The sequence below is a fragment of the Coptis chinensis genome, chromosome 4 (assembly GCF_015680905.1).
Source record: "Coptis chinensis isolate HL-2020 chromosome 4, ASM1568090v1, whole genome shotgun sequence".
NCBI classification, from domain to species: domain Eukaryota; kingdom Viridiplantae; phylum Streptophyta; class Magnoliopsida; order Ranunculales; family Ranunculaceae; genus Coptis; species Coptis chinensis.
In genome coordinates, this window is record NC_141459.1 from 33,924,272 (window position 1) to 33,950,997 (window position 26,726).

The 26,726-nt window shown below is 41.7% G+C and overlaps 1 protein-coding gene across 1 annotated transcript; it reads right to left on the reverse strand.

Annotated features, from left to right (window-relative positions):
* Window positions 1–1,182: 1,182 nt before the first annotated feature.
* Window positions 1,183–2,316, reverse strand: LOC147503293 (uncharacterized). The gene has a single exon (XM_086604775.1). It carries the CDS (start codon window positions 2,314–2,316, stop codon window positions 1,183–1,185), a length of 1,134 nt encoding a protein of 377 aa, XP_086460901.1.
* Between the last annotated feature and the right edge of the window lie 24,410 nt (window positions 2,317–26,726).

The following is a 26,726-nucleotide window of genomic DNA, read 5'->3' on the forward strand; positions in this document are numbered from 1 at the left end:
GCCCGATCCTCCCACCTTAACCACCACATAAGGTCCCTCCCATGTTGGACCCAGCTTTCCCTCGCTCACTTTCCTGGTGTTGGGGGTCACCCGCTGAAGTACCTTGTCTCCCACCTTAAAGCTCCTTAGGTTCACCTTCTTGTTGTACTGCCGTTAGAGGCGGCGATGGTAGTCTTCTAGTCTAATGCGCGTGGTGTCTCTTCTTTCTTCAGCTAGATTCATATCTCTGGCCAGGATACCCCAGTTTGATCCATCCTCGACGGCTAAGGTTCTAGTGGTCGCTGCCACCATTTCTGTTGGTATCACGGCCTCCACACCATATGCTAACGAAAAGGGGGTCTCCTTTGTAGTGGTCCGCGGAGTTGTCCGATAGGCCCACAATACATGATTGAGCTCGTCGGCCCAGGACCCTTTCTTGTCCTCTAGTTTTCTCTTGAGATTGTTTAGTATGGTCTTGTTGGAGGATTCCGCCTGCCCATTGCCCTCGGGGTTGTACGGGGATGAGAATCCCTGCTTCACACGATAGGCCTGCAGAAAGCTCTTAACTCTCGATCCCGTGAACTTCGTTCCATTATCCGCAATGATAGCATAAGGCAACCCGAAATGGGAAATAATGTTCTCCCATAAGAACTTGATCACTTGGACCTCCTTTACCAATTGCAGAGGTACGGCCTCGATCCACTTTGTAAAGTAGTCCGTCGCGACCAACAGAAACCTCCTCTTACCTCTGGACGTGGGCAGCGGCCCCACTATGTCAAGGGCCCACATTGCAAATGGCCATATGCTAGATACACAGTGTAGCGGCTCTGCTGAGGCCTATATTAATTGAGAAAATCTTTGACATTTCTCACACTTTCTGGCGAATTCCACAGTGTCTCTTTTCATGTGCGGCCAAAAGTAACCTTGTGTTAACAACCTGTGCACCGTTGTCCGGCCATTGAATGGCTCCGCGAGATCTCCTTCGCGGCGACTCGGCTGAGCACCTCTTGAGCCAGCTTCGGCCCCAAACATTTCAACAAAGGCCCATTGAAGTTTCTTCGATATAATTCTCCTCTAATCAGTGTGTATCTCCGAGACGCTTGTTCCAATCTCCGCCTTTCTCTAGGGTCGGTCACATCAACCCCTTCCAAGAACGCTTGAAAGGCCCCATCCATCCATCGTCTCCCTCCATTTGTACTTTCATTACCTCCGGTCTTTCCTCGGTATTTTCGGTCGCTTTCGGTTCCTTATCTCGATTGTCCTTTCTTCAGACCCTGGAATGGCGGCGGCCACGTAGGCCAGAGTATCGGCGTGGCGGTTCTCCCCACGGTTCAGATGGATGAATCGGATTTGGTCGAACTTCGAGGTCCACACCCGCAGGACCCCCAAATACCTTGCCATTCTAGGACATCTAGCCGTGAACCCTCCATTCGCCTGGCATACCACCAAATTGGAGTCGGAGAATACGGTGAGTTCCTTCACGCCCAGGCCTTCTGCCATTCTCATGCCCGCGATTACCGCTTCATACTCCGCCTCGTTATTTGATGCTGCGAAGCCCAATTTCATCGTCTGCTCTAATCTATTGATCTCCGGAGTGACCAATACCATGTCTATTCCGCTGTCTGCATCCGTTGCCGATCTATCGGCAAACACCCTCCAACCATTCCGTACATCCCATGGGTTCAAACAATCCAGTTCCTCCTCTCTCTCGGGTTCCAAAGCCATCTCCTCCCCCCAGGTAGGATCCTCTGCAGGGAACTCTGCCAAGAACTCCGCCACTTCCTGTGCCTTCTCCGCCGTCCTAACTTGATACTGAATCTCATATGAACTAAGCATCACAGCCCATTTTAGCATTCTCCCTAACTTTTCTGCCCTCAGAGCCTGCTTAAGGGGCAAGTTGGTTACCACAATCACTGCATGGGCTTCGAAATAGGGTTTCAGCTTCAGGGCAGAGAACACCAAGGCAAGGGCGTACTTCTCTACTCGGCTGTACCTAGTCTCCGCATCTAACAAGGTCTTGCTCTGGAAGTACACTGGTCTTTCTACTTTACCCACTACCCGGACGAGGACCGAGCTGATCGCATAATCTGTGACACCCAGGTACAAAAATAACTTTTCTCCCACTTCGGGCCGCGACAACAGCGGCATTTCCTCTAGATACCTTTTAAGCCCCTGGAATGCCTCTTCACACTCCGCTGTCCATTTGAAATCCGTGGTGTTCCTCAACAGCCGATACAGTGGCCTACATTTGTCGGATGACTTTGAGATGAATCTGTTGAGAGCCACGACTCTACCTGCCAACTGCTGCACCTCCTTCACTGTCTGTGGTGACGGCATCTCCACCAGTGATCTTATCTATTCGGGGTTCGCCTCTATTCCTCGCTGTGTCACAATGTACCCCAGAAATTTCCCCGTGGTGACTCCAAATATGCATTTCTCTAGGTTGAGTTTCAAATTGTGGACCCGCAGTATCTGGAACGTCTCCTTCAACCCCTCCAGGTGCTCTGGTTCTGACATGCTTTTCTCCACCATATCATTGATGTATATCTCAATGCCCCTTCGGATTTTGCCCTCAAACATTTTCTCCGCCAATCGCTGGAAAGTAGCCCCTGCATTCTTCAACCCAAATGGCATCCTCGTATAGCAGTATGTGCCTCCTTCCACAACGAATGAGGTCTTCTCCTGATCAGGTCCATACATCGCAACCTGGTTGTACCCCATGGTCGCATCCATAAATGAGAATATGCTGAATCCCGCCGTCCTGTCTACAAATTCGTCCACTCGCGGCATAGGATAACCGTCGCCGGGCACTCGAGGTTTACGTCCGTGAAGTCAACACACATTCGCACCTTCCCATTTTTCTTTGGAACCGCGACTATATTGGACAGCCATTCCGTGAACTCCACCTCTCTTATGATCCCTGCACTCTTTAGCCTGGCAACCTCTTCCCGGATTCCTTCTGTGTATTTAGTTCTCATCCCCCTCATCTTCTGTCTCACTGGCTTCGCGTCCTCCCTCATATGTAAGCGATGACATGCGAATTCCGGATCTAAACCTGTGACATCCTCTATCCCCCAAGCAAATATGTCCTTGTCCTCCACCAAACACTGCACCAACTTATCTTTCCATTCGCCCGTCAGCCTCGACCCAATCGACGTCAACTTCTCCTCTCCGCCCTTTCCCAAGTTCACTTTTTCTGTTTCATCTAAAGTCTTTGGAACCATCGCGGCCTCTTCCGCCCCTTCCATGGCCCCGCACTGTAATTGCTATGCCGGCCTCTTCCTAGGGTTCACCGGTCCACATCCCGGCCCACGGGACATCCTCTTAATTGTGTTCTGGTGACTGTTCTTGGAGGCCACCTGATCTCCGCGGACCTCGTATGTTCCCGCAGGGGTAGGGAAGCGTATGACTTGATAATAGGTCGAGGGTACCGCTCTCATCTCATGTATCCATCTCCTCCCCAGGATCGCGTTGTATTGGGAATGGGAGCCGACCACCATAAATCTTGAGAACACCGTCACCGAACCCGTTGTTACCGGCAGCAGAAGTTCACCCATAGGCTCCGTGACGCTCCCATTGAATCCATACAAACTAGTCCGCGGAGGTCTTAGTTGCCCCGGGTTGATCCCCATCTCCTCAAGAGCTCCCTTGAGCAACAAATCCACTAACTGATTCGGCAGACATTTTGTCTGACATTAAATAAGGCTGCGATGTCTACCACCCTCCTCTTCTGATGTATAAAATGATCAACAAATGCTTGCTCCAACTCTTGGAAATTGGTTATGCTCCTTGACGGTAACCGATAGTACCAATCGGAAGCCCCCCCTTTAAGACTGGCCGGGAACATCATACACCACAGACCATCGTACCTCGCCTCTTGCCAGAGAGGCATCTGCTGCTGAAAGTGATGGATGTGATCTGCCGGATCTCCCGTTCCGTCGTATCTCTCGAATCTTGGCTGATTGAAGCATTTTGGTACCTCAGAAGTCCATATCGATCTGCTGCGGTGGTTCGCGGTTGCCCCGCCACCACGGGAGCGGCCGTCCGAACAACGTTCGTTTGCAGAAGATTTGCCTCCCGGTCGTTGTTTATCATTTGTTGGACTTCCTCCATCGTTAATCCAGTCACCGGGTTGTCCACCAGAGTCGGTCCCTGTCCCTCCTCCTCCTCCGCCTTTTCATTCTCCGATTCCTCCCCTGTCTCTTCCCCGGACTCCTCATTTTCCTCCCTCAGCCTTTCAATCTCTTCCCGTATAAGCCGAGCTTCTTCTTCTACCCTTCCCTCCTCTCGCTCTCGCTCTTCCCCTTCCTCCACCGCCGCTTCTGGCATTTGTTCTAGGACTCTTATCTTTCGAGGTCTACCCGCCGCCTTCTTTGGTGCCATTTCAACTGTCCCCACAGATGGCGCCAAATGTTACAACCCAATCCCTGTTACTGTCACTATTCACTAGTTCTTAAAGCACTATTCCCCCCTCCTCTCTGTTGGCCGCTCTCCTATCTTTTCTTAGGTTTTCCCTCGTATCTTAATGAATCTCCCCTTTTTTCCTCTCTTCCTCTTTCTCTTTATATCTGTTTCTTCCTCCATCCAGGCCCTCCACCTGTCCCTCCATTTTGCGGTCTCCTTTTCTCCGCGTGTAGGGTTTCCGTACTGCGGCCATGTGCCTTAGCTCGATCCACATGCGACGCGGCTAAATTCCTTTTTCGACTTCAAGATCCTCCTTTTGATATTTTGGACCCCCATACTACCACTACAGGAAGTATTCTTTGTGTTGCCAAAGAAGGGGTAGCTCAGGGAGTGGCTGCCTAGGGGAAGTATTCTTTGTGTTTGCCTTAAGTGGTGATTCATTGAATGGCTGCCCTATTAGGAAGTACTCCTTGATTTTTCTCTTGGTAATACATTGAATGGTTGCCCGAGCTTACATAAAAGGAAAGAAGATATTAATAGCATAAACATAGGAATAACCTTAAGTAGAGTTAATTGTTAACGATGTTTTGTCCAAGAGGGCATCGGCACTTGCTCGATTGCCTAATTGTAGTCTACTTGTAAGAACAACCATGAAGCAAAAGGTCATAGATTAAAAGTATTGGTGGATTCTAATCTCTTGAATTCCCTCTCTTATAAATTCCCAATAGTTTAGTTAATTTAGTTTAGTTTAGCATTAGAATCTAAATCTCTATAATCATAGTTTTTAATCCCTTAAACCTCCTTTCCAGTCCTGTCCTTCACATAACATACACTTAAAAGTGGAACGATACCCTACTCATCCTTTACTTATTGAGGGATAATTAGGTTTTGATACGCTTCTATTTTGTTCAACGACCATCATCTATCCACACCATCCATACACATCTACACACACAAAAAGAGGCTGGTCAAATGGCGCCGTTGCCGTTTTAAGTTGTTTATGTTTAACGTTTTCTTTCAAGATTAGAATTTTGGATCTTGAGGTAATTTTAGCCGCATCATCCATCCTTTTAAGAAAGAAAGAAGCTTGAAGGACATCTCGAAGACAAGATCTACCATCTAGGTTAGTCGAATCTTCATTCTTTTTATTGCTTTCTTAGTATAGTTGCATCATAGTTTAGTTTTATTGCTTTCTAGTATAATTGAATTTATGACCTTTTCAACAATTGAAGTTGTAAGCCAACACAGCGAAACATCAAACTCTAGTGTTTCTTGTCTGAATCTTGACAAACGGACTATCGTCTGTGGGCAGTGGTACTTAAGCAATCCAAGTGATTCACCATAACCATAGAAGAGACAACTTTAGATAACGGGCGAGATACTAGCTGCAAAGCCCAACCCAGTTGAAGGAAAGTAGTTTTACATTTTAGTATAATTTAGAATAGTTGCATATTATTCAAGCATTGTAGGATATTTTTCGTCATTTTAGCATAACATTTTTTAGTGTATGCCCCGTCGTCCATATCATCGTCTAGTAAGAACACAACAGTGGACAAGGTTTAACAACCGACTCACAAGAATACTAGACGAGATTGATACAATGGCCGCACGCAATGATGGAGGTGTTTTGGACACCAATAATCCTGAAGCTTTCCCACCCATGCAAGCACAACAGAGGAAGAAGCTGAGCGATTTCTATTCGCCAATCATTGGAGACCCACCCAGCAGTATTGTTTTTCCAGAGATAGAAGCTAATCAGTTTGAACTTAGAGCATCAGTAATCTCTATGCTTCCAAAGTTCAATGGTTTAGATAATGTTCAACCTTATGTTCACATGAACAAATTTCTATCGATCCCCGAGAACTTTCAAGAACGAGAATATCGGGGATGAGTATCAAGTTAATTTTTTTCCACTCTCCCTCGAAGGTAAAACATCGAATGGTTAACTACATGACCGATCAATTCAATCAACAACTGGGAGAAGTTGAGAACAAAGTTTATGAACAAGTTCTACCCACCGAAGAACAGCAGATGCCATGCGCAAAGAAGCCATCAACAATTTCAAAGGGAAGGTGACTGAAGAATATCATCAAAGCTGGGAGAAATTCAATAATCTGCTAGTCTCATGTCCACATCATGGTTATGATAAGAGCACACTGGCTCATTTTTTCTTTCAAGGACTTTCTACTATGAACAAGCAGATGATACAATCAATGCATCAAGGTAAGTTTACATCATTGGATGGAGAGGAAGCCTACAACTTTCTCGAGAATTTAGCTGAAGACACTCAACAATGGAGTACTAGCAACGAGGACGTAGCTAGAGTGGAGGGGGTGCCGAAGAAATTTGGCAACCAAATTCAAGAATACCCAAATCAAGCAATGCTATCAATTATGGCAAGCCTATCAACATGACTTGAAAATCTGAACAAGAAGTTTGATCAGTTCTCCATGAATCCTCCAAAACCAAAAAATTTCCAAGCTAAACCTCAGCCATCCAAGCCTTGTTATACCATTTGTGAGCTATGTTTTGATGAAGGCCACACCACTGAAGAGTGTTCGTACTATCTTGATACTAATGCAGAGGCATGTAGTATCAACTCTTTAGGAAGAAATAACCAGTTCAATCAGGGACAGAATTATTGGAAGCCACAAAATACAAATCAGAGGAATTTTCCTCTAGGATTTCAGAATCAGTCAAATCAGTTCCAGAATAACCAGTATTAGTTCCAAAACCGCCAAAGAACCATACGTAAATAAATCAGCGGTCATACGTAACCAAAGCAATACCAAGCCAACACAAATAGAGAGTTAGTACGGATCTTATGAGTAGATATATTGCCCCTACGCTTTCGGTCGAAAAAAAAGTTTACCCCACATCCGGAAGATGCTATCACCACCATTGTCAATGAGTGAAAACGGACAAATCAAAGAACCCGAAGTTGGAGAATAACTTTAGTGTCATTCAAGGCTATATAGGGCAAATCATTTGCCGCCTTGACAGAGAGATCAAAAGGAGCATTACCAGCTTAACCGAGCCAAACCGAAAGGAAGAGGTGTCCTGCAGGTGGATAACCTGGAGATTACTCAGTCGAATGCCCAAGTTAATTCTGTCACCACTCTGAGGTCAGGCAAGAAAGTTGATAACAGGATTGTCTATGAACCGGTAAAAGATTCTGCGGAGCCTAAGGTAACTTATGTCCCCACCATCCCACCCAGTTCTAACATTCCAGATATATCTAGTGTTGTGCCACCTACTGAAGAAACTGTTGGAAAAGAAGTTGAAGGAACTACTGTGGAAGTAAGTAAGAAGAATCCATCACAAGTGACTCCACCTGTCACTCCACTATCTGTTACCAAACCAACCAAAGCCGAACGAAGAGAACCTATTATTGAAGAATCCCACAAGACCGCTTCCTTCAAAACTAGTGAATACCGTAAAAGATGACCAAGACAAGGAGATTTTTGCGATGTATTTCAGAATCTGATTAATATCCCATTTCTGACCGCCATCAAGCAAGTTCCCTCGTATGCCAAGTTCCTGAAAGATCTAGTGAAGAAGAAGACCAACATTCCGAAAGAAGCTTTTATCGCTCAACGATGTTCATCGTACCTACAAAATCTATCGGTTGTAAAACTGAAAGATCCTAGAAGTCCAACTGTTACATGCAGAATTGGAGATTCTTTGGAGGAACAAGCTTTATTAGATTTGGGTGCTAGTGTGAATCTTCTACCATATTTCGTCTACGAGAAGTTGGGCTTGAAGGATCTAAAACTGACTGATGTTACTTTACAATTTGCAGATAGATCAGTAAAGATACCTAAAGGAATCATTGAATACGTCATAGTCAAGATCGAAGATTTCTATTATCCGGTTGATTTCATAGTACTCGACACAGAACTTACATCTGGTAGGCAGATACCAATCATTCTAGGCAGACCATTCTTGGCCACTGCAAATGCATTCATCAACTGTCAAAATGGTAATATGACATTATCCTTTGGTAATATGAGAGTCTAAACCAATATCTTCCATACATTACAACAACCGCAAGAGGTGTGTGCTGTGAACGAGGTTTGTATGATTGAAGCGTTAGCACATGATTATCTGACTCATTTATATCCTGCTGACGAGTTGTTGAAAGCTCTGACAGACTCAGACTGTGAGGAACTTAGTGTTGAGTCAATCAATGCGATTTTGGATTCATCACCTGTCATGGATGACATCAAGTTCAAAGAAAAGCTTGAATCGCCTATGCTTGATGGACCACCTAAAGAGCTTAAGAAGGAGCCACCTAAGCTAGAATTGAAGCCTTTACTGTCTACACTTAAGTATGTTTTCTTGGGAGATTTGTGAACCTACCCAGTAGTCATTGCATCAGATTTGACTACAGAGCAGGAATCCAGGTTAGTAGCACTTTTAAAGGAACACAAGTCAGCTATAGGTTGGACAATTGATGATATAAAGGGGATCAGCCCTATGATAGTTCAACATAGGATTCATCTGGAAAAGGATTCCAAGACTTCTAAGCAAGAGGTTGTCAAACTCCTTGACGCCGACATTATCTACCCTATTTCTGATAGTCGATGGGTTAGTCCAGTTCAAGTTGTGCTGAAGAAGTTCGGAACCATAGTAATCGAGAATGAGAACAATGAGTTGATTCCAACCGGATTAATTTGGATGGAGAGTTTACATCGATTACAGGAAGTTGAATAACGCATCGAGGAAAGATCATTTTCCATTACCTTTCATCGATCAGATATTAGAAAGATTAGCTGGACAAGCTTACAACTGCTTTCTTGATGGTTACTCAGGATACTTTCAGATTCATATTCACCCTAAGGACCAAGAGAAGACATTCACATGTCCTTTTGAGGATTGTCTGCATAATCTTTCCTTAGTCCTTAAACGTTGTTGCGATACCAACTTAGTTCTGAACTGGGAAAAGTGTCACTTCATGGTAAAGGAAGGGATACTTTGGAAGGAATTCTAGTAGATCGGTTTAAAATGTCTACGAGGGAAGTAAGCATGTTGTCGAAAAGATCAGTTTTGAGATGGAAACCTAAGTATTCCCCACCGGTTAGTTTATGGGATTTACTCCCTGTTGACCTTCAAAGGAAGATTATTTCTATGGCTCATGTAGGGTTCAGTAAAAGTCCATTTGCACATAAGAGGAGAGTCGTAAGCTAGGTTCTTTGTAAGAATTGCCATTCAAACTTGTCCCGGGTTCTGACCATTAAGAGAAAATTGTTGGTACAAGGTATATTTTTGTCAATCACATCTTCGAGAGAGATCGAAGAATTCCTACAAAGTGGAACCTAGTGGGTGGGAGTACTAGTCTCGAGGATCGACTATAAAGGACTCAAAAGTCTTGAGGATCGACTTTAAAAGACTCACATTATGTCTTGGGGATCGACGTAAAAGACCTAAAAATTAGTTTCTTGAACTAATTCTCGATATTCGCATCAATGGTAATATCCTACCTTTTTTCTCATCCATTTCATTTACTTCTTTATACATTGAGGTCAATGCATGCATAAGTAGGGGAGGGTGTACTTGAGAAATGAATTTTGAAAATTAGTTTTCAAAAACAAAAAAATTTTTGGTTTCTATATCGGTAGCATGAGAAAAATGAATTTTAATGATGAGTCGGGATATATATTCTATATTGCTTAGTGTTGAGTTTGATAGATAGTTAATATTATTGATTTTTCATTGCTTAGACTATTTATTATGCTCGGACATAGTTCTTATTGATAGAATTCTTTATCAAGGCACCACCATAGTACTTGGTCAGTTTTGTGTACTTTTGCTAGAAGAGAGATTTAAACCCCTAGTAAACCAGAAGTAGAATTTTTAGACTTAGCCCGTGAGACTTGAGCTTTATACCCATTCTTTGGAGAGTTCTTACGAAAAATCCGAGTCTTAGTGACTCAACATCTTTCAGTTCTTTATATTGTTGTAATATAGTCTCATTATTCGTTGATTTGGTTAATCACGAAGTGACATCAACTGGGGAGATAGCCATTAGGTCTTGTAGTCTATTCGAAACAGAGTATCATACTGATAAGTCAAGTAGTGAACCCATTCAGCCTTTATCCCACCTATTAGGACCATCATGTTAAACCCTTTTGAGCCTTATAATAAGCCATTTTCTTTCATAAAACCCTTTACCCGTCACCCAACTCTAGACAAAGAGTATAGCCAAAATCTTTATCAGCCATACCCATATGTTTCTCATAATACGAGGGGCACAAAGGGGAAGAAAGACCACAAAAGGAAGATTACAAGGAAATATCAGAGAGATACAATGAAGTCCATCATTCTGTTCAAAGTGAAAGAAGCTAGTGGAAAACAAGCATATCCAGTACTAATCAAGGATATACCACTGAGCTTTAACTTTTAAAAAAAAAAAAAAAAAAAAAAAAAAAAGAAGTTGAACAAAATGGATGGAAAAGCTAAGAAAAAGGAAGAATTTTCTCTGCAATACAGAATTTGAAGAAATATTCCAAATAATAAAGCAAAACCATTAGTGTTTTTCAGAAACAACCTTTGAATCTTTTTTACCTTTCCTTCATAAACCAATACCCAAGACAAGTTACAACCCATGACTTATCATTACAGTATGGTATGAAGTCTAGAATAGGTGAGAGGATGCTAAAGTGAAGGACCCGACACTTCATATGTGATTGACATTCTTTCCATGAGACTAATTTCATCCAGAAGTCCGTTTTTCAAGGTAGTATGTGGGATGTTTGTATTCACTATTCTTTTCCCCACATACATGAGGTAAAATAGTAGACCATCTTCTGAGAGATTCTTTTTTGAGAGTATGACCGGTGAGGATTGAAAGTCGAGATTATTTATCTATAGTAAACTAGGGATTCCGTTTCTTGGATAGGAGAGTATAGGAGATTGACTAAGTACACACATAAGCCTTGATTGAGAATTTTGTCAATTTTTACTATCTCCCATCATAATCTATGAGTCTTTGTAGCAATGTAGTCAGCAATGGAGACTTTCTATTGGAGTAAGCACTAAGTGGGTAAGGAATTTCTCTCTCTGAAAAATACTATTATGCTATTGATTGATTTTGTGGGTATATCACCTGAAAACCATCACGAGACTATAACTCGTCCTTTTTGGGGAACTTAAAGGTTTAAAGCCTTATTGCATATGGTAAATGTAATCGCGATGCCTACGAAAGTGAGTTAGGATTTTATTTTTTAGGATGTAATTTTGATCACTTATCTATTTTTTATCTTATTTGCTAAGAGACTAGCAAAAGGCTAGTTGGGAGTTGTGATAAGTGCTCAAAAAGTGCAATTTAACCCTCGATTATGCCTCTTGTTTAGGCATTTTAGTGGACTAATAGTGTTTGAAAGTTATGTTTTAAGATTCTACAGGTGAAAAAGAGAGTTTTGTAGAATATTAGAGAAAAAGAGATAAAATGGAGCAATTCAGAGCATTAAGGATCACATGGGAAGCCCGTGGACAATCATGGAGAAGGCCAAGGAATTGAAGCTATTAAAGATGTGACTTAGACCTATTTTAAAGCCTATTTGGAAGCCTAAGGCCAAAGGATTCGTTGCTTGGACCAAAACCCGCAAAAGAGGAAAGAAAAATAGACCAAAGGTGGAAAAATAGAGTCTCGCGTTTGAGACGCGACTATTGTGCGTCTAGACGCGACCCATGCGTTTGGGACGCATAGATCGAGCATCCAGAAGCATTGATTAAGTCTAGGTCGCATGAATAGTGCGTCCAGATGCATGAATCGACACTGTAGCCAATTCCTTCTAAGTTTTGGAGATGAAGTTGGACTCTGGAAGAAGTCTATTTGTATTAGGAAACAAATGACGGTTTGGAATGCTTCTAGAGCTCATTGTAACCACTATAAATAGAGGACCTAAGTGCCTCTTGTAATGGGCCAATTCACTTATATTCTTGTCTCCAGAACTTGAGGCAGAGAGAGATTAATAATAAAAGATCGGTTTTAACTAGCTGAGTCTTAATAAATTAGTCTTTCTAGTCTTATGTTCTTCGACTCTTCTTCTTCTCGTTCTTCGTGTTCTTCCTTTTTTATGGAAGGCTAATCTTCTCCTTCAAGGGAGGAGATGAAGCCGATCTTAAGGTTTAATGATTCTTCCGGTTCATGGTGTTCTTCAATCAGGTTAGTTCTTTATGTTTTTAGTTATTAGTTCCATTGCCCACACCAGGGGATGGAAGTATAGAATAGGGTTTATGTTTTGCAATATTAATATCATGCTAGTGTTCTTTACTTTTCTTCTAGTAGTACAGTTCTTTAGAGTTAGGGAAGTATTCTTTGTGTTGCCTTAGAAGGGGTAGCTCAGGGAGTGGCTGCCTAGGGGAAGTATTCTTTGTGTTTGCCTTAAGTGGTGATTCATTGAATGTCCGCCCTATTAGGAAGTACTCCTTGATGTTGCTCTTGGTAATACATTGAATGGCTGCCCGAGCTTACATAAAAGGAAAGAAGATATTAATAGCATAAACATAGGAACAACCTTAAGTAGAGTTAATTGTTAATGATGTTTTGTCCAAGAGGGCATTGGCACTTGCTCGATTGCCTAATTATAGTCTACTTGTAAGAACAACCATGAAGCAGAAGGTCATAGATTAAAAGTATTGGTGGATTCTAATCTCTTGAATTCCCTCTCTTATAAATTCCCAATAGTTTAGTTAATTTAGTTTAGTTTAGCATTAGAATTTAAATCTCTATAATCATAGTTTTTAATCCCTTAAACCCCTTTTCCAGTCTTGTCCTTCATATAACATACACTTAAAAGTAGAACGATACCCTACTCATCCTTTACTTATTGAGGGATAATTAGGTTTTGATACGCTTCTATTTTGTTCAACACCCATCATCTATCCACACCATCCATACACATCTACACACACAAAAAGAGGTTGTTCAACTATAGAGTTCCAATTTTACTACGTAGATGAATGTTACGCTGATAGCAAATCAATAGAGTTATATTTTCCAGTGTCCATGGTGTCCACTGGAAACTGCCTTTCTGTTGGTGTTTGCAATGGCTTGGTGTGCTTAATTAAGAGACATGTATTTACGTATGAATCCCCTAACAAAAGACCACATTACCATCCCATGTCCACCTCACTACCAAATTAGCCATCATCAAATTACTATCGATTTTGGTTTTGGTTTTCATCAAGGCACTAATGAGTATGAGGTTATAAGAATTGTTTCGTCTTATTTAAATTTAGTACCCAATTTCCAGTCACCTGTCAGTGTATATACTCTAGGAGGCACTGGCTCGTGGAGGACTCGTGATAATATCTCCTACAATATTACTATTTTAAAATGTTCCACTGTACTTGTCAACGGAGCTATGCACTGGTTTGCATATAATCCTTGAAACTCAATGTGTTGGCGTGTAATAATTGTTTCTGTTGATATCAAGGATGAGGTTTTTTGAGAGTGTGGAGATTGCAGTACAAAGAAACTGGAAGAATGTGTGGGTTGAATCAGATTCAGTGGCAGTGGTTTCTATTTTTGGGCTAGGCAAACTTCCATGGCAACTCAAGACTAGGTGGAGCAAATGTATTTCTGAAATGCATCAGTTCACGATATCCTCAACTTGGAGAGAGGCAAACTTTTCGGCAGTTGGCTGGATTGCTTTGTATTTTTACTACACTTGATGAAAAGGGAGTACGTTGAGATATGGGTGATGAAAGAATATGGTGCAATCAATTCTTGGACAAAACTAATTAAAATTAGAAAACCAGGGATGTGTAGGGAATTGTATGGGTTGGAACCGTTAGGAGTTGCAAAGAGTGGAGAGATTATAATAAAACAAGATGATCGAAAGATAGTTTGAGATTAATGTTGTATAACCCAAATACCAACTCAATTAAGGAACTGTCGCAATTCGGAATTCAGCTTAGTAAGGTATTCATGTTGTAGAGGTTTAGTATTTTGGGGTCTACGACCTGAGGTTAGGATTGATAGGGAGTGGTTGCAGTTTTTCTTGGGATAAAAGTTTCCTACGTATCAAGTTTCTCGGGGTAAACTTGAATCAAACCTTACGTAGTTCATCTCTTTCTACTTATAAATGTTTAACCTGACTTTCCGTATTTGTTCCAGGCCGTTATCAAGTGTAGATCAACATTGTGTACTATCTTGATGATTCGCAATTACTCCTGATGTTACAAAGTAAATGTCTCCTTGACTGGTGCATTGACTGAGCTCCCGGATTGCGCTAGATGATTTGCTTCCATATATGGCTGTAACTGAGATTTGAGGCGACCTCAGTTTAGGTCATTTATGACGTGCTGGTCAAATGGTACGAGCTGGTGGAGATACGACCTAGTGTGGACACATGTGCTATAGTGACATGAGCGTAAAACGGAGGGTACTTACATAGCTCCCTTTATTTTATTTATTCTTTGGACAGCTGTATTGTGAAAAGAAAAAAAATGGAATAAAACGTTCAACACATGTCGCAAGCTGGCTTTGTTTGGTTTGGAAAATGTGCGGGAAATGTTGGGTCTGACCTATATGCCCAAAATCACGGCAGTTTGTGGGCGAGTTATGATTATGTTGTGTGGGAAACCCAAACATTTTGTCTTTTTTGAGGATTTTGCAGCTGAAAGGTTTAGGGTCTGGAGGTGGCTTCTCATTTCTCATTCTATCAACACGAGTCAAGAAAAGCAGAGAAAAAAAAGAAAGCAAAAACTTTTCGAGTTTTCTTCTTTAGGTGCGTCTTTTTGAACTTTAAAATTTGATCCCTTTGCATCTTTTGTATATGCAATGTCAATTACTAGTGATAGTTTGAGCAGGGAATTGAAGTGGAGATTGATCAGTGGAGAGAGAAAACTATAAGTAATGGGGATGATGGTGGTACGGCACGTAGTGGAGGTGAGGCGTCATCGTCTTCTTCCTTGGAGACGATGACTAAGGAGGTGGTGACTAAGTCAGTGTTTGATAACTTTGGAGACTTGAGGAGGGAGTTTGGGATTGATAGCCCCGACCTGATGATATACGACCTGAGCAGTGAGAAGAATGTGTTTGGCTGGGATTATGTGCCTCGAGATAGTGGGGTTGTAATTACGTATGTCCAACTGAAGGCAGGGCTGAGGTTGGCTTTATCACGTCTGACTTTGGACGTTCTAAATTTTTGTGGTAAGTCATCTGTGCAGTTTGTGGGTAACAGCTAGAGGGTGTTTCACGTGCTAGATTTGTTGAGACTCAGAGGTCATAACATCTATTTGTCTGATATTTTGGAGCATTTCTCTGTGAAAATCTCTGCTATTATGAACTTTGGTTTTCAGGTGATGAAGGGTAAATCACCGGTAATTGTTGATGTGAGGAAGGAGGAGTGGTGGCGTAGGCCTTTGTTGATTGTGGAGAATTATTGTCCTCCTAGGTGTGTGGTGGAGAATCGTAGTGTGAGGAGTGATAGTAGGTCGTTTATTTGATGTAGGTCGTTTTTATGTTGTAAGTTGTAGGTTGTAGGTCGTTTGTTTTGGTTATAAGTTTGATCGGATGATGTCTGATGTTTGTTTGTTTTGCAGAGTTCGTAATTCGGGATCGTACATCTACGGGGGCTATTAAAGAGTTTGCTAGGCTGACTTTGGTAGAGAAAGCATCCTTGTTGGGGGAGGTTGCACAGTACTTCAAGAGACGAGGCGGTGTGAAGATTAACAAGAAGAAAGCTGAGCAGAAGAAGATGGCTCGTAAGCTTGTTCTTGATATTTTTAATTCTAGCTTGAATCCTAAGATGGAGAGGGAGAGCTAAAGGAGACAACCTATTTCTGAAGTGAGAACGGCTGGAAGAGTTGCTGATAGTCGTTCTGCCTCTAGACGTTCTGAGGGTGGTGATGGTGACCAAGCTGGTCATGGTGTAGGTGGAAATGCTGGGGGGGGGGGGAGTGGTGATGCTCCTGCACCTTTTCGGAGGCTTCAGCTGAAGAGGCGTTCTAAGGTGGCTGAGTCTGAGCGGGTGAAGATGACCCAAACTGAGTCTGAGGAATGACCTGGTATGGGGGAAGGTCGTACTTCTTCAAGTTGGGCTCCTTTGAAGAAGATGAATCTGAAGGAGTTGGCTGTTCAAGTGGGGGTGGCTGATGCCCAGGGTAAGAAGAAGGCTAGTGAGACTGAGCCAGCAGCCCAGAAGTGCAAGGAGTCGGGGAGTGCGGCCCTAGGTGACAAGGCTACTGAGTTTGGCATCCTGGATAGGGTGGTCAACTATTATGACCCAGTGAGTGGTTTGAGAAAGCTGGTGAAGAATAAGGACTGCAACTTCAAGTCTTCACTAATTGCTGGAAGGCTGTTAGAGAGTATTGCCTTGGATGGAGATAGGCACCAGCTGGAGACGAGGAAGGACTTAGAGATGAACCTGAAAGATATGGATCGCTCCATCTGCTTTATAAGTGTCCCTCTGATCTGAGCTTTTGTTTTGTACTTTGATTTATTACTTTGTGACTTATTTTGTTGTTTGTCAGGTCCTGACCATGTATAGAAAGCTGAAGGAGATGACAACTATCTCTGACCTATACAAAAAAAAGCTGGATGTTGCCAAGGAGGCTTATGACAAGCTATTGGCGGTGTAAGAGGTGGAGCGTGCTAAAGTTGGGGGGCTGAGGGCTCAGGTCGGGGAGTTAGCTGGTAGGGTTACCTTGTTGCAGCCGTCTCTAGTGGAGGTCGGGCATTGGGTTGCTGAGTGCAAAAATACATAGGTCATTGTTGAGTGAGCTCAGAATGAATGCAACGACCTGGTAGAGAGTGGTCACGTCTACGTTTTGGTGGATGATTACATGGAGCTAGAACGTAAGTACAAAACCCTCAAGAGGTCGGTCGAAAGTGGGGCTGCAACAGTAGCTGTGGAAAGTGCTATTGTAGATGCTAGTAGACGACCTTATCTACCCACCGACCAGAGTGCTGCTCTAGCTACTAAGCTAACTGAAGATGTTACCACCGAAGTGCTGAATGCAAGTGGTGATCCAGCTAGTGGCCCTATTAGGGAAGAGGGCTACTTACTGGAGCCTTTGAATGTGGAGAATCTTCTATTTGTTCAATGATCTTGATCTTGTTGTTTTTGATTTGTCATTTTTTGGTTGAAGATTCTTTGAACAAAGTTTAAATACTTCTCTTTGTGATACTTATAACTTATTTTTTTATGAGGTGGTTTTCTCAGGATAACCTGGGGGGTCTAGCATCTAACCAAATTTGTATGAAGTAAAAATTATTTAAATTACTTACTTGTTGAGATTGTGTTTGTAGTTGGTATGAATGTGATTGCTTTTATTGCTTTGTTGTTTGACGTCCTATGTTGTATAGTAATAGAACCGACGACGTGTTGAACTTTCTTAGGTCGTCTAATGGTAATAGGTCTTAAAGCATTTGTGTACGACCTGATATATGCGCGTGGTTGGCACTTAGATTTCCTCATGTCCTTAGGTGTATGTGTTGGTTGAGTCATTCCTTATGGGTGAACTCCTTATTGATTTTTGACAGCTAATTTGCCTTTGAATGACCATTATAGTTGGAGGGCCTTAAGTTGACTTGGGGTTCTTTTGGGGGTCCCCTAGATTGTATTTGTCTGATAGTTGGCCTTTGTGTGGCAATTACAGTTGAATTATGCTTAACCCTGGCGTTGGTGTTAAGTTGATTTCGGTCTTTTTGGGAGACCGTAGATTGAATTTGACTGATAATTAACCACTGCGTGGCAATTATAGTTAAGTTGTGCTTAATTCCGGCATTGGTGCCAAGTCGGATATTGTGATACCCCAGATTGGTTAGCGCGTGCAAGATGTGCGGTATTCATGTAATGCAAAGATAAACATTCATACGCAAAATGCTGATGAAATTTTATTCATTTGATTGATATATCTGGAGGCAAATTACTGGAAAAAATGCTTGAGTAGAGTTGTGTTCTAAGGTCGTGGAAGCACATCACCGAGCTGAGTTTTGATCTAGTACGCTCCATTTCCAAAGATTTTGTGAATTATGTATGGGCCTTCCCATGTTGGGTCAAGCTTAGCTGGTGCTAACGTCTTTTTGAGGACTAGGTTTCCAGCTTGGAAAGCTTTTGGGATGACTTTTTGTTGTAAGATCGTTAGATTGTTTGGTGGTACCGAGCTAAGGTTATTGTAGTTGTTTCCCTTCACTCTTCTAGGAGATCGACTTCTTTGGCTAAGATGTTGTCATTTTCTCCTGATTCAACGATGTCGGATTGTATGGTTGTGATTGTGAGCTCTGATGGTATGACTGCTTCTGTTCTGAAGCAAAGTATGAAAGGAGACTCCTTCGTACTGGCTCTGGCTGTTGTTCTATATGCCCATAAAATGTTCTTGAGTTGCTCTGGCCATTGGCTTTTCTTGCTCTCCAACTTCTTTTGGAGATTTTCTTTGATGGATTTGTTTGTGGCCTCTGCTTGGCCATTGCTTTGTGCATATCTAGGTGTAGAAAATGCTTGAGTGATGCGCCATTTTTGTAGGAATGTCTTGACTTGTGCGCCAGCAAATTTGATTCCGTTTTCCATGACAAGGATGTGGGGTAGACCAAATCTTGTGATGATATTGGTTCATATAAAGTTGATGACGTGGACTTCCTTGACTTGAACTAGTGGAATGGCTTCCACCAATTTGGTGAAGTAATCTGTGGCTGCTAGGACGTATTTGAGTCTTGTTTTCTTTTGTGGGAGGAACAGTCCCATGATGTCTAGCCGCTACATATGAAAAGGCCATGGGCTGGCTATGTTGATCAACTCTCGGGTTGGACTGAGATAGTTGTGGCCAAATGTTTGACATTGGTGGCATTTGAGGACATATGTTTTTGCCTCGATGTGCATGGTTGGCCAATAATACCCTTGGGCAATTTCTTTGTGAGCCAGAGATCCAGCTCCTGAATGGTTGCCACATTCGCCGTTGTGAATCTCGTTAAAGATGAGTTGGCCTTCGCGTGGAGTTATGCATATTAGGTGGGGGTCCTCCTGTGGATTTACGGAACAATCGTCCGTTGATCACTATATATATGGGAGCCCAAAATTGTATTGCACGAGCATTCTTTGCCTCTGCTGGGAGTTCACCATGTGAAATATACTTCAGGAATGGGCCTATCCAAGATTAAGTGATTTCTTCATCAGATGAGGGCTGAAAGTTCGTGAGGCTGTTGACACTTTCTTGCTGGTAAGTGGGCCTCTCCAGGATGTCGATGTGGACTGTGCTGGGACATGCCTCTTGGGTCTTTGAGGCTAAGAAAGTCAGGCTGTCTGCATGTCTGTTATCTTCCCAGGGAATATGTTCCAAGGAGAACGTTTTGAACGAACTAATGATGTCATTGACGACCTGAGCGTACTTGGCTAAGTTTGCTCTGTTTGCCACATACTCTTTGGTGATCTGTTTGATGATTAGCTACGAGTCACTATAAGCCTTGAGCTTTCCGACTTGTAGTTATTGTGCCATGCAGAGGCCTGTGATTAATGCTTCATATTCCGCTTTATCGTTGGATATTACAAAATCAATCTTGATTGACTTTTGTAGCTGTGTTCCCTCTGGTGAAGTTAACACAGCCCCCAGTCCACTACCACTGTTGTTGCACTCTCCATTTACGTAGAGGTGCCATATGTCTGGGGTGGGTGGTTGATGGAGTGAAGTGATGGGCTCAGGTTCCCAGTTGACATCTTTGACGGGAAAGTCAGCAATAACCTAACCTTTGCGAGACGTTCTGGGAACAAATTCGATGTGATGCTCTCCGAGTTCTTCAGCCCATTTGGCCATGCGAGCCGTTTTGTTGTTAGAACTCAAAACCTGCTTGATGGGTACGACTGTTATGACCTTGATGCTGTGAGCCTGGAAGTAAGGTTAGAACTTTCGAGCGGAGTACAATAGAGACATCATTGTTTTCTATATTGCAGAGTAATACTTTTATGCATCTGCCAATGTTTTACTGGTGAAGTAGGCTGGCTTTTCGATTCCCTCGCTTTCATGAAAGAGGACTGAGCTGATGGAAAAGTCGGTAGTTGCTAGATAAAGTCCCAGTGTTTCTCCTTCATTTGGTTTAGACAGGACGGGCGGAGTTGATAGGTAAGCCTTCAGGTCGTTGAAGGCTTTGTGGCATTCGTCTGTCCAAGTGAATGTTGCGCCTTCCTTGAGTATTTGTAGGAAAGGTTTGCATTTGTCAGAAGCACTTGAGATGAACCTTTGGAGGGTTGAAACCATGCCAGATAGCTTGTGGATTTGTTGCTTGGTAGTTGGCTCTGGCATTTTTAAGAGAGGTCGTATTTGTTCTGGGTTTGCTTCAATGCGTCTTTGTGAAATGAGGTATCCTAACAATTTTCCTGAGGCAACTCCAAATATGCATTTAGCTGGGCTGAGCTTTATCTTGTTTTGGCGGAACCTTTCAAAAGCTTCTTGCAGGTGAGAAAGGTGATCGCCAGCCTTTTCGCTTTTGACTACCATGTCGTCTATGTAGACTTCCATTATGTCCCCCAGTAAGTCTTTGAACATCTTTGTGACCAGTCTTTGGTAGGTCACACCGGCGTTCTTCAAGCCGAATGGTAGGATGTTGTAGCAGAATGTTCCATGTTCGGTTATGAAGGACGTCTTTTCCTAATCTTCTTCTACAAGTGGTATCTAGTTGTATCTGTTGTATGCATCCATAAATGATAGAAGTTCATGTCCGTAAGTTTGATCTACTAGAATGTCAATCCTTGGTAGGGGGAAGCTGTCCTTTGGGCAATGTTTGTTGACGTTGGGGTGAAGTCTATGCAGAGTCGTACCTGGCCGTTTTTCTTAGGAATGGCTACTATGTTAGCTAGCCAGGTCGGGTACTCGACTTTTCTGATGAATCCAACATTTTTGAGCTTTTCTATCTCTTTGTTGATGGCTTTTTAAAATTTGAGTGCAAGCTTCCTAGGTCATTGTTTTATAGGCTTTACAGTTGGATCTATATTTTATTTATGGCAAGCCACCTAAGGGTCAATTCTTGGCATATCGATATACAACCAAGCAAAAACATCTTTATTGAGAGATAGAAATTTGACAAGTTGCTCCTTGAGCTTGGGGGTCTAAATCAGCCCCTACATAAACAAACTTTGGGTCATCATTTGTGCCCAAATTGATTTTTCTCCTGGTTCAATTTGTGCTTGCTTCTCCTTGAGCTTGTATGTTGCTGGTGCTTGTGAGCTAGATGCTGAAGGATCTTGCTGCTTTGGGACATCTTTGTCTTGGACGACTTGAGTTTGGACGTGGTTGTTGCGCTGACTTGATTGCATATATGAGCTTCTAGTTGGTTGCTCTTGAGCTCCATGATGCCTTGAGGTCCGGGGAACCGCAGGACTTGGTGTAAGGTGGATGGAACTGCTTGGATCCTGTGAATCCACCTACGTCCTAAGATGGCAGTGTATGATGATTTGACATTAATAATGCTAAAACGTGTTGAAGTCTTGACCATGTCCTCTTTTTCTGCAATTGAGACTGGTAAGATGACGTCTCTAATGGCATTAGTGTACTATTCATTGAATCCATAGAGTGGTGCATTTGATTCTATCATCACCGAGTCTGGCCGATGCATATCCTTGTATGTTTGATAGAAGAGAATGTCGCAGGAGTTGCCTGGATCGATGAGGACCCTTTTGACTGTCCAACCGTTGATTTTGACGTGCACTACCAGGGCGTCATTGTGGGGTAGGCACACCTTGTCTAGATCTTCCTTGGTGAATGAGATTGCAGTTGTTGTTTGGGAGCTGGTAGGAGTGATCACTTCAGCTTTGTGGGAAATGCAGTAGATTTCTTGTAGTGCTCTTATCCGCTTGCGCTTTTCCCAACCTGAAGTCTCATTGCTGGAGGTGTCTGTAATCATGTTGATTACTTTTTCCTCGTCGTGGTTGGAGGAGTGTTGTCTCTTGTTGTGCCTCGACCGACCTGGATATGTAGATCGTCGGGTTGTTCTGCTTTTGCTCCTTTTGCAAGCAGGTCGCTCCTGGCTCCTGCTGCTGCTTTTGTTGCGATTGGCATTTAGCTTATGCCTGAGGTCGCTTTCTGGTAGGAACTCTATTAGTTTTCCCTCTTTGACTAAGTCTTGGAGGTAGTGCTTGAGGCTCCAACACTCATCAGTGTCATGGTGGTGGAGTTTGTTGAAATGGCAGTATGGACATCCTTGGATTGCTATGACTTTGTTGATGTTGGGCTTGAAGTATGTCTCTGTATATATCTTCTTCAGGATATGGCTTGGTGTCCTGGAGAAATTGGAGAATTCCCTTTTGGTGTATGAGGGCTTGTGGGAGTTGGAGCTCTTGTTGTTGTTGTTGTTGTTACCTAAGTAGTGATTGCTTTCTTTGGTTCCTCGCTTGTCGCTTAATGCGAGGACTTCTTTGCCCTTGCGCTGGGCCATCCATTTTTCGTACTTGATGTACTTATCAATTCTGTGGTACAGGTCATCTAAGCATTCTGGCTTGTTGCGCATTAGAGACCCTGCTAGGTCGGAGTCGTCTAGGAGGGCGTTGATTAATGCAGAAGTTGCAAAGCTATCCTTGAGGCCTGGCTCTATGGATATGAGTTCCTTCTTGAAACGTCCTAGAAAAATGCGGATCATCTCGCCGTGTGATTGCTTAAGTTTAAACAAGGAGTCTAGGTCGGCTTGTTATTTTTGTTGTTGACCAACTTTGTTGCGAACGTCTCAGCCAGCTTGTCAAAGTTGTTGATTGAATCGGGGGTGAGCGTGTAGAACCGGTCTAGTGCTCCGTCCTTCAACCTGGCTAGAAAGAGTTTGCACTTTAAGTAGTCGTAGTCTGGAGCGCTGTAGAGTGCGAGGATTTGACTGAAACGAGCTACGTGCTGGCCTGGACACGAGCTATCGTTGCACAGCGGGAACTTTGGTTGGATGAATTATGAGGGAGGCTGCTTGTCCCTGATTTCAGTGGTGAATGGTGATGCCATGTATGACTGGAACATCTTTTAAGCGATCTGGACTGCGCCAGCTTTGTCGTTCGACTTCACCAACCTCTGGGTAAAGTCTTCTAGTCGCTGATTGGTGGTGGTGGTAAGGGTTGTGATGGTGTTGTTCTCCACTGCGTCAGGAGTGCCTTTGTTGGTGTTGAAGGTAGCTTGGTCGCGCATAGTTTGGTTTTTTTGTTGAAGGGCTACAAAGGAATCTTGGAGTGTCTTTATTTGATTTGCTCAAGCTTGTAGTTGTACTTCCATGGTGGTTTTTCTGACCAACTTCATGGGCTTGAGAAAATAGTCTGTGTGTGTTTTGTCAAGGGAATGAATCGGTAGACGGCACCAATGTAGAGGTTTAGTGTTTTGGGGTCTATGACCTGAGGTTAGAATTGATAGGGAGTGGATGCACTCTTTCTTGGGATAAGAGTTGCCTATGTATCAAGTTTCTCGAGGTAAACTTGAATCAAGCCTTACGTAGTTCATCTCTCTCTACTTATAGATGTCTGAGCTAACTTTCCTTATTTGTTCCAGGCCGTTATCAAGTGTAGATCAACATTGTGTGCTATCTTGATGATTCGCCATTACTCCTGATGTTACAAAGTAAATGTCTCCTTGACTGGTGCGTTGACTGAGCTCCCGGATTGTGCTAGATGATTTGCTTCCATATATGGCTGTAACTAAGATTCGGGACGACCTGAGTTTGGGTCATTTATGACGTGCTGGTAAAGTGGTACAAGCTGGTGAAGATACGACCTGGTGTGGACATGTGTGTTGCAGTGACTTAAGCGTAGAACGGAGGATACTTACACATGTATATAGGAAGCCTCGTTTCACCAAAAATTATCAATGGAATCAAGCACGGTGTTGATATAGAGGAAATCAGTCTTGTGATTAATAGTCCCTATGTGCGATCGGAATAACCAGATGGAAAAGGAAGTGGTAATTTGACCTTACGTAAATTTTGAGTTAGCGATTCATTTGTTCATACTCATAATTTGAGTATATAGCTAATATTGGTTCTGTACTAGTTTTTGAGCCCATTCAACGAACGAAGATTGTTTTCATGAAATATTTTGTACCAAAAAGTTTTAACTATAGAATATTGTAGTGAGTTAAATTTTGATGAAAACATTAAAAGTACTGGTCTCTATCATTTAAGGAGGAACTAATGTATTGAAGTAGCATATCTATACTTGCAGAAGCAATTCACATGGCATACATTATGAATTACAAACTTAATAACAGGCTCATCTTAGGAATCTCTTAAGGGCATTTAGGCTTGTTGGTTAGGTGATCCCAACCTTTTTTAACGAACAGGGACCATTTTCATGAACTATTATGTGCCAAAAAGTTTTAACTATAGAATATTGTGGTGTTTCAAATTTGATGTCAAGACTAATACTACAACATAGTATTAATAAAAGAAAAAATAGCTCAACAAACATAATTAATTTGATTTATGACCAAACCACTGATAAATGCAAAATATGGAAAAACAGAGAGTGGTTGAGTATATTAAATTATTATGAAAATTATTAGTAACTATGTAGAGCTACGAGATATGAATATTATATTGGCTTTCACTAAATTTTTGATGTGGACGGTTCTTTGTCTTCTCCAGTTCGGTTGTGTAACTGTTATCCACATGTTCTACTTTATCATATAATTGCCCCGTTTGTGAAACATAAATAGTGTTTTGCAAGGCCAAATGAAATTCTCATTGTTATACTGGGGAATATTTAGCATAAGTTTGGGTTTCAAGTCTAACGAATGGTGGGTTGTTTGACTTATTAGGATTAATAACTATCTTAACTTTGCTGATCTTGCTTTATATTAAATCATTATGAAAAATATTAGTAACTATGTAGAGCTATAAGATATGAATATTATATTAATCACTCATCTAAATTTACTTGTTAAAGTAAGCAAGTAAACTACCTTCACAGGTAAGGATTGCCTGTGCTATGAGTTTCTCTTCCTCGATAGTGAACTAAGGTATGTAGAAATTCCTCTTACTCAATAGTGGCTAAGGCAAGAAAGTATGATCAATGATCTTTTACTAATCCTAGCGTCTTTTTCATCTCTAATCTCATCCATACTTCAAGAAAAAGTTTGACCTACCCTCTAATAATTAGTATAATTAGATAATGCTCTCCTTAATTTCACAAAGAATTGAGTGGTTTTTGTAGCCACTTTTTGATAGATGCATTTATATCAATTTTTTTAAAAAAATGGGGGTCGTATACAAATGTGGACTTAAGTCATAAGCCCATTTGGTAATCTGTAATTTGAACTAAATTGACGCATATAGTCCAATTTTATCGCTTAGGCCCATAGTGCACTTCTTGGGGGCTATAGTGCATCTTAGAAATAGCCCATAATAAAGTCGGTTCACCCATTTAATTGTGGTTGAGTTAAAATTTTTAATGAAAATGTGTCCTTGGTCAGAGTATTATTTATTAAGAACTTTTTGTTGATGTATAAACTTGCACTTATTGAATAGTTAAGTTGTGATGGAAGAAGAATCAAAGAATTGGAATGATAAAATTCGTATTAACCGAACTATTATTTATCTGCTACTATTTATCAACATATGTGGAATTTATAGTTAAAATATTACAAACAGGTCTGCAACTTTGCATAATGTCGTTTGAATATGCTGTAACATTGTTTGAACAAAGCATTAGAGTGTATTTTGTATGTATGAATAGTGTATCCAGCAAAAAAAATGTACGAACAACAACGTCAAAAGCCCAAAGTCTTCTAAATATGTATGCATTTTACGAAAGCCCAAACTTTGGCCCATAGTCCATTAATTTGTTAGAGTTTTGTGATGGTGTAGTCGTCTAAACATCGAGTTGTCCATAAAATCATTTTGGCTTCATTGTTTATTTTAAAAAAAAACCTAATGCATTTATATAAAGTTTCTGATTTCCTATTAATTATTCTTTGAGTTAAGGTAAGTATAGTTGCATCCAATTTAATTAACTTTTTAGGTTAGTTCAATGTATTTGATCCAGTTTCCAATTTTTTGTTACATGATAGTTTTTTGAAAAAAAAATTCAACAGTTCTTTGAAAGGAGTACCCAGACTTACTTTTTAGACATACTATTGCGACTGACTATTTGGATAATGTTGGTTTGCATTGCAATACACACGGACACATATCTCTATGTAAATCAATGATTAGGACTTTTGACACATCAATAGATTCAAATAGTAGTTCAAAATATTAAATAAGTGGGTCGGTGTAACATTACTGCTTTGAAAATAAGACACATTGTAAACACTTGTCTATGAGCTTTCAAATGGGCTATTTATTTTGGTTTGGTCTCTGTTTATTTTTAATTTCGTTTTTTCGATTTATTTCATTTCTTACCCTTGTCATTGTAGACACGTGTACATGATCTATTATTTAT

Excerpts from the sequence above, each read along its gene's own strand:
- LOC147503293 (XM_086604775.1), bottom strand. The coding sequence starts at position 2,316 with ATGCCGTCACCACAGACAGTGAAGGAGGTGCAGCAGTTGGCAGGTAGA.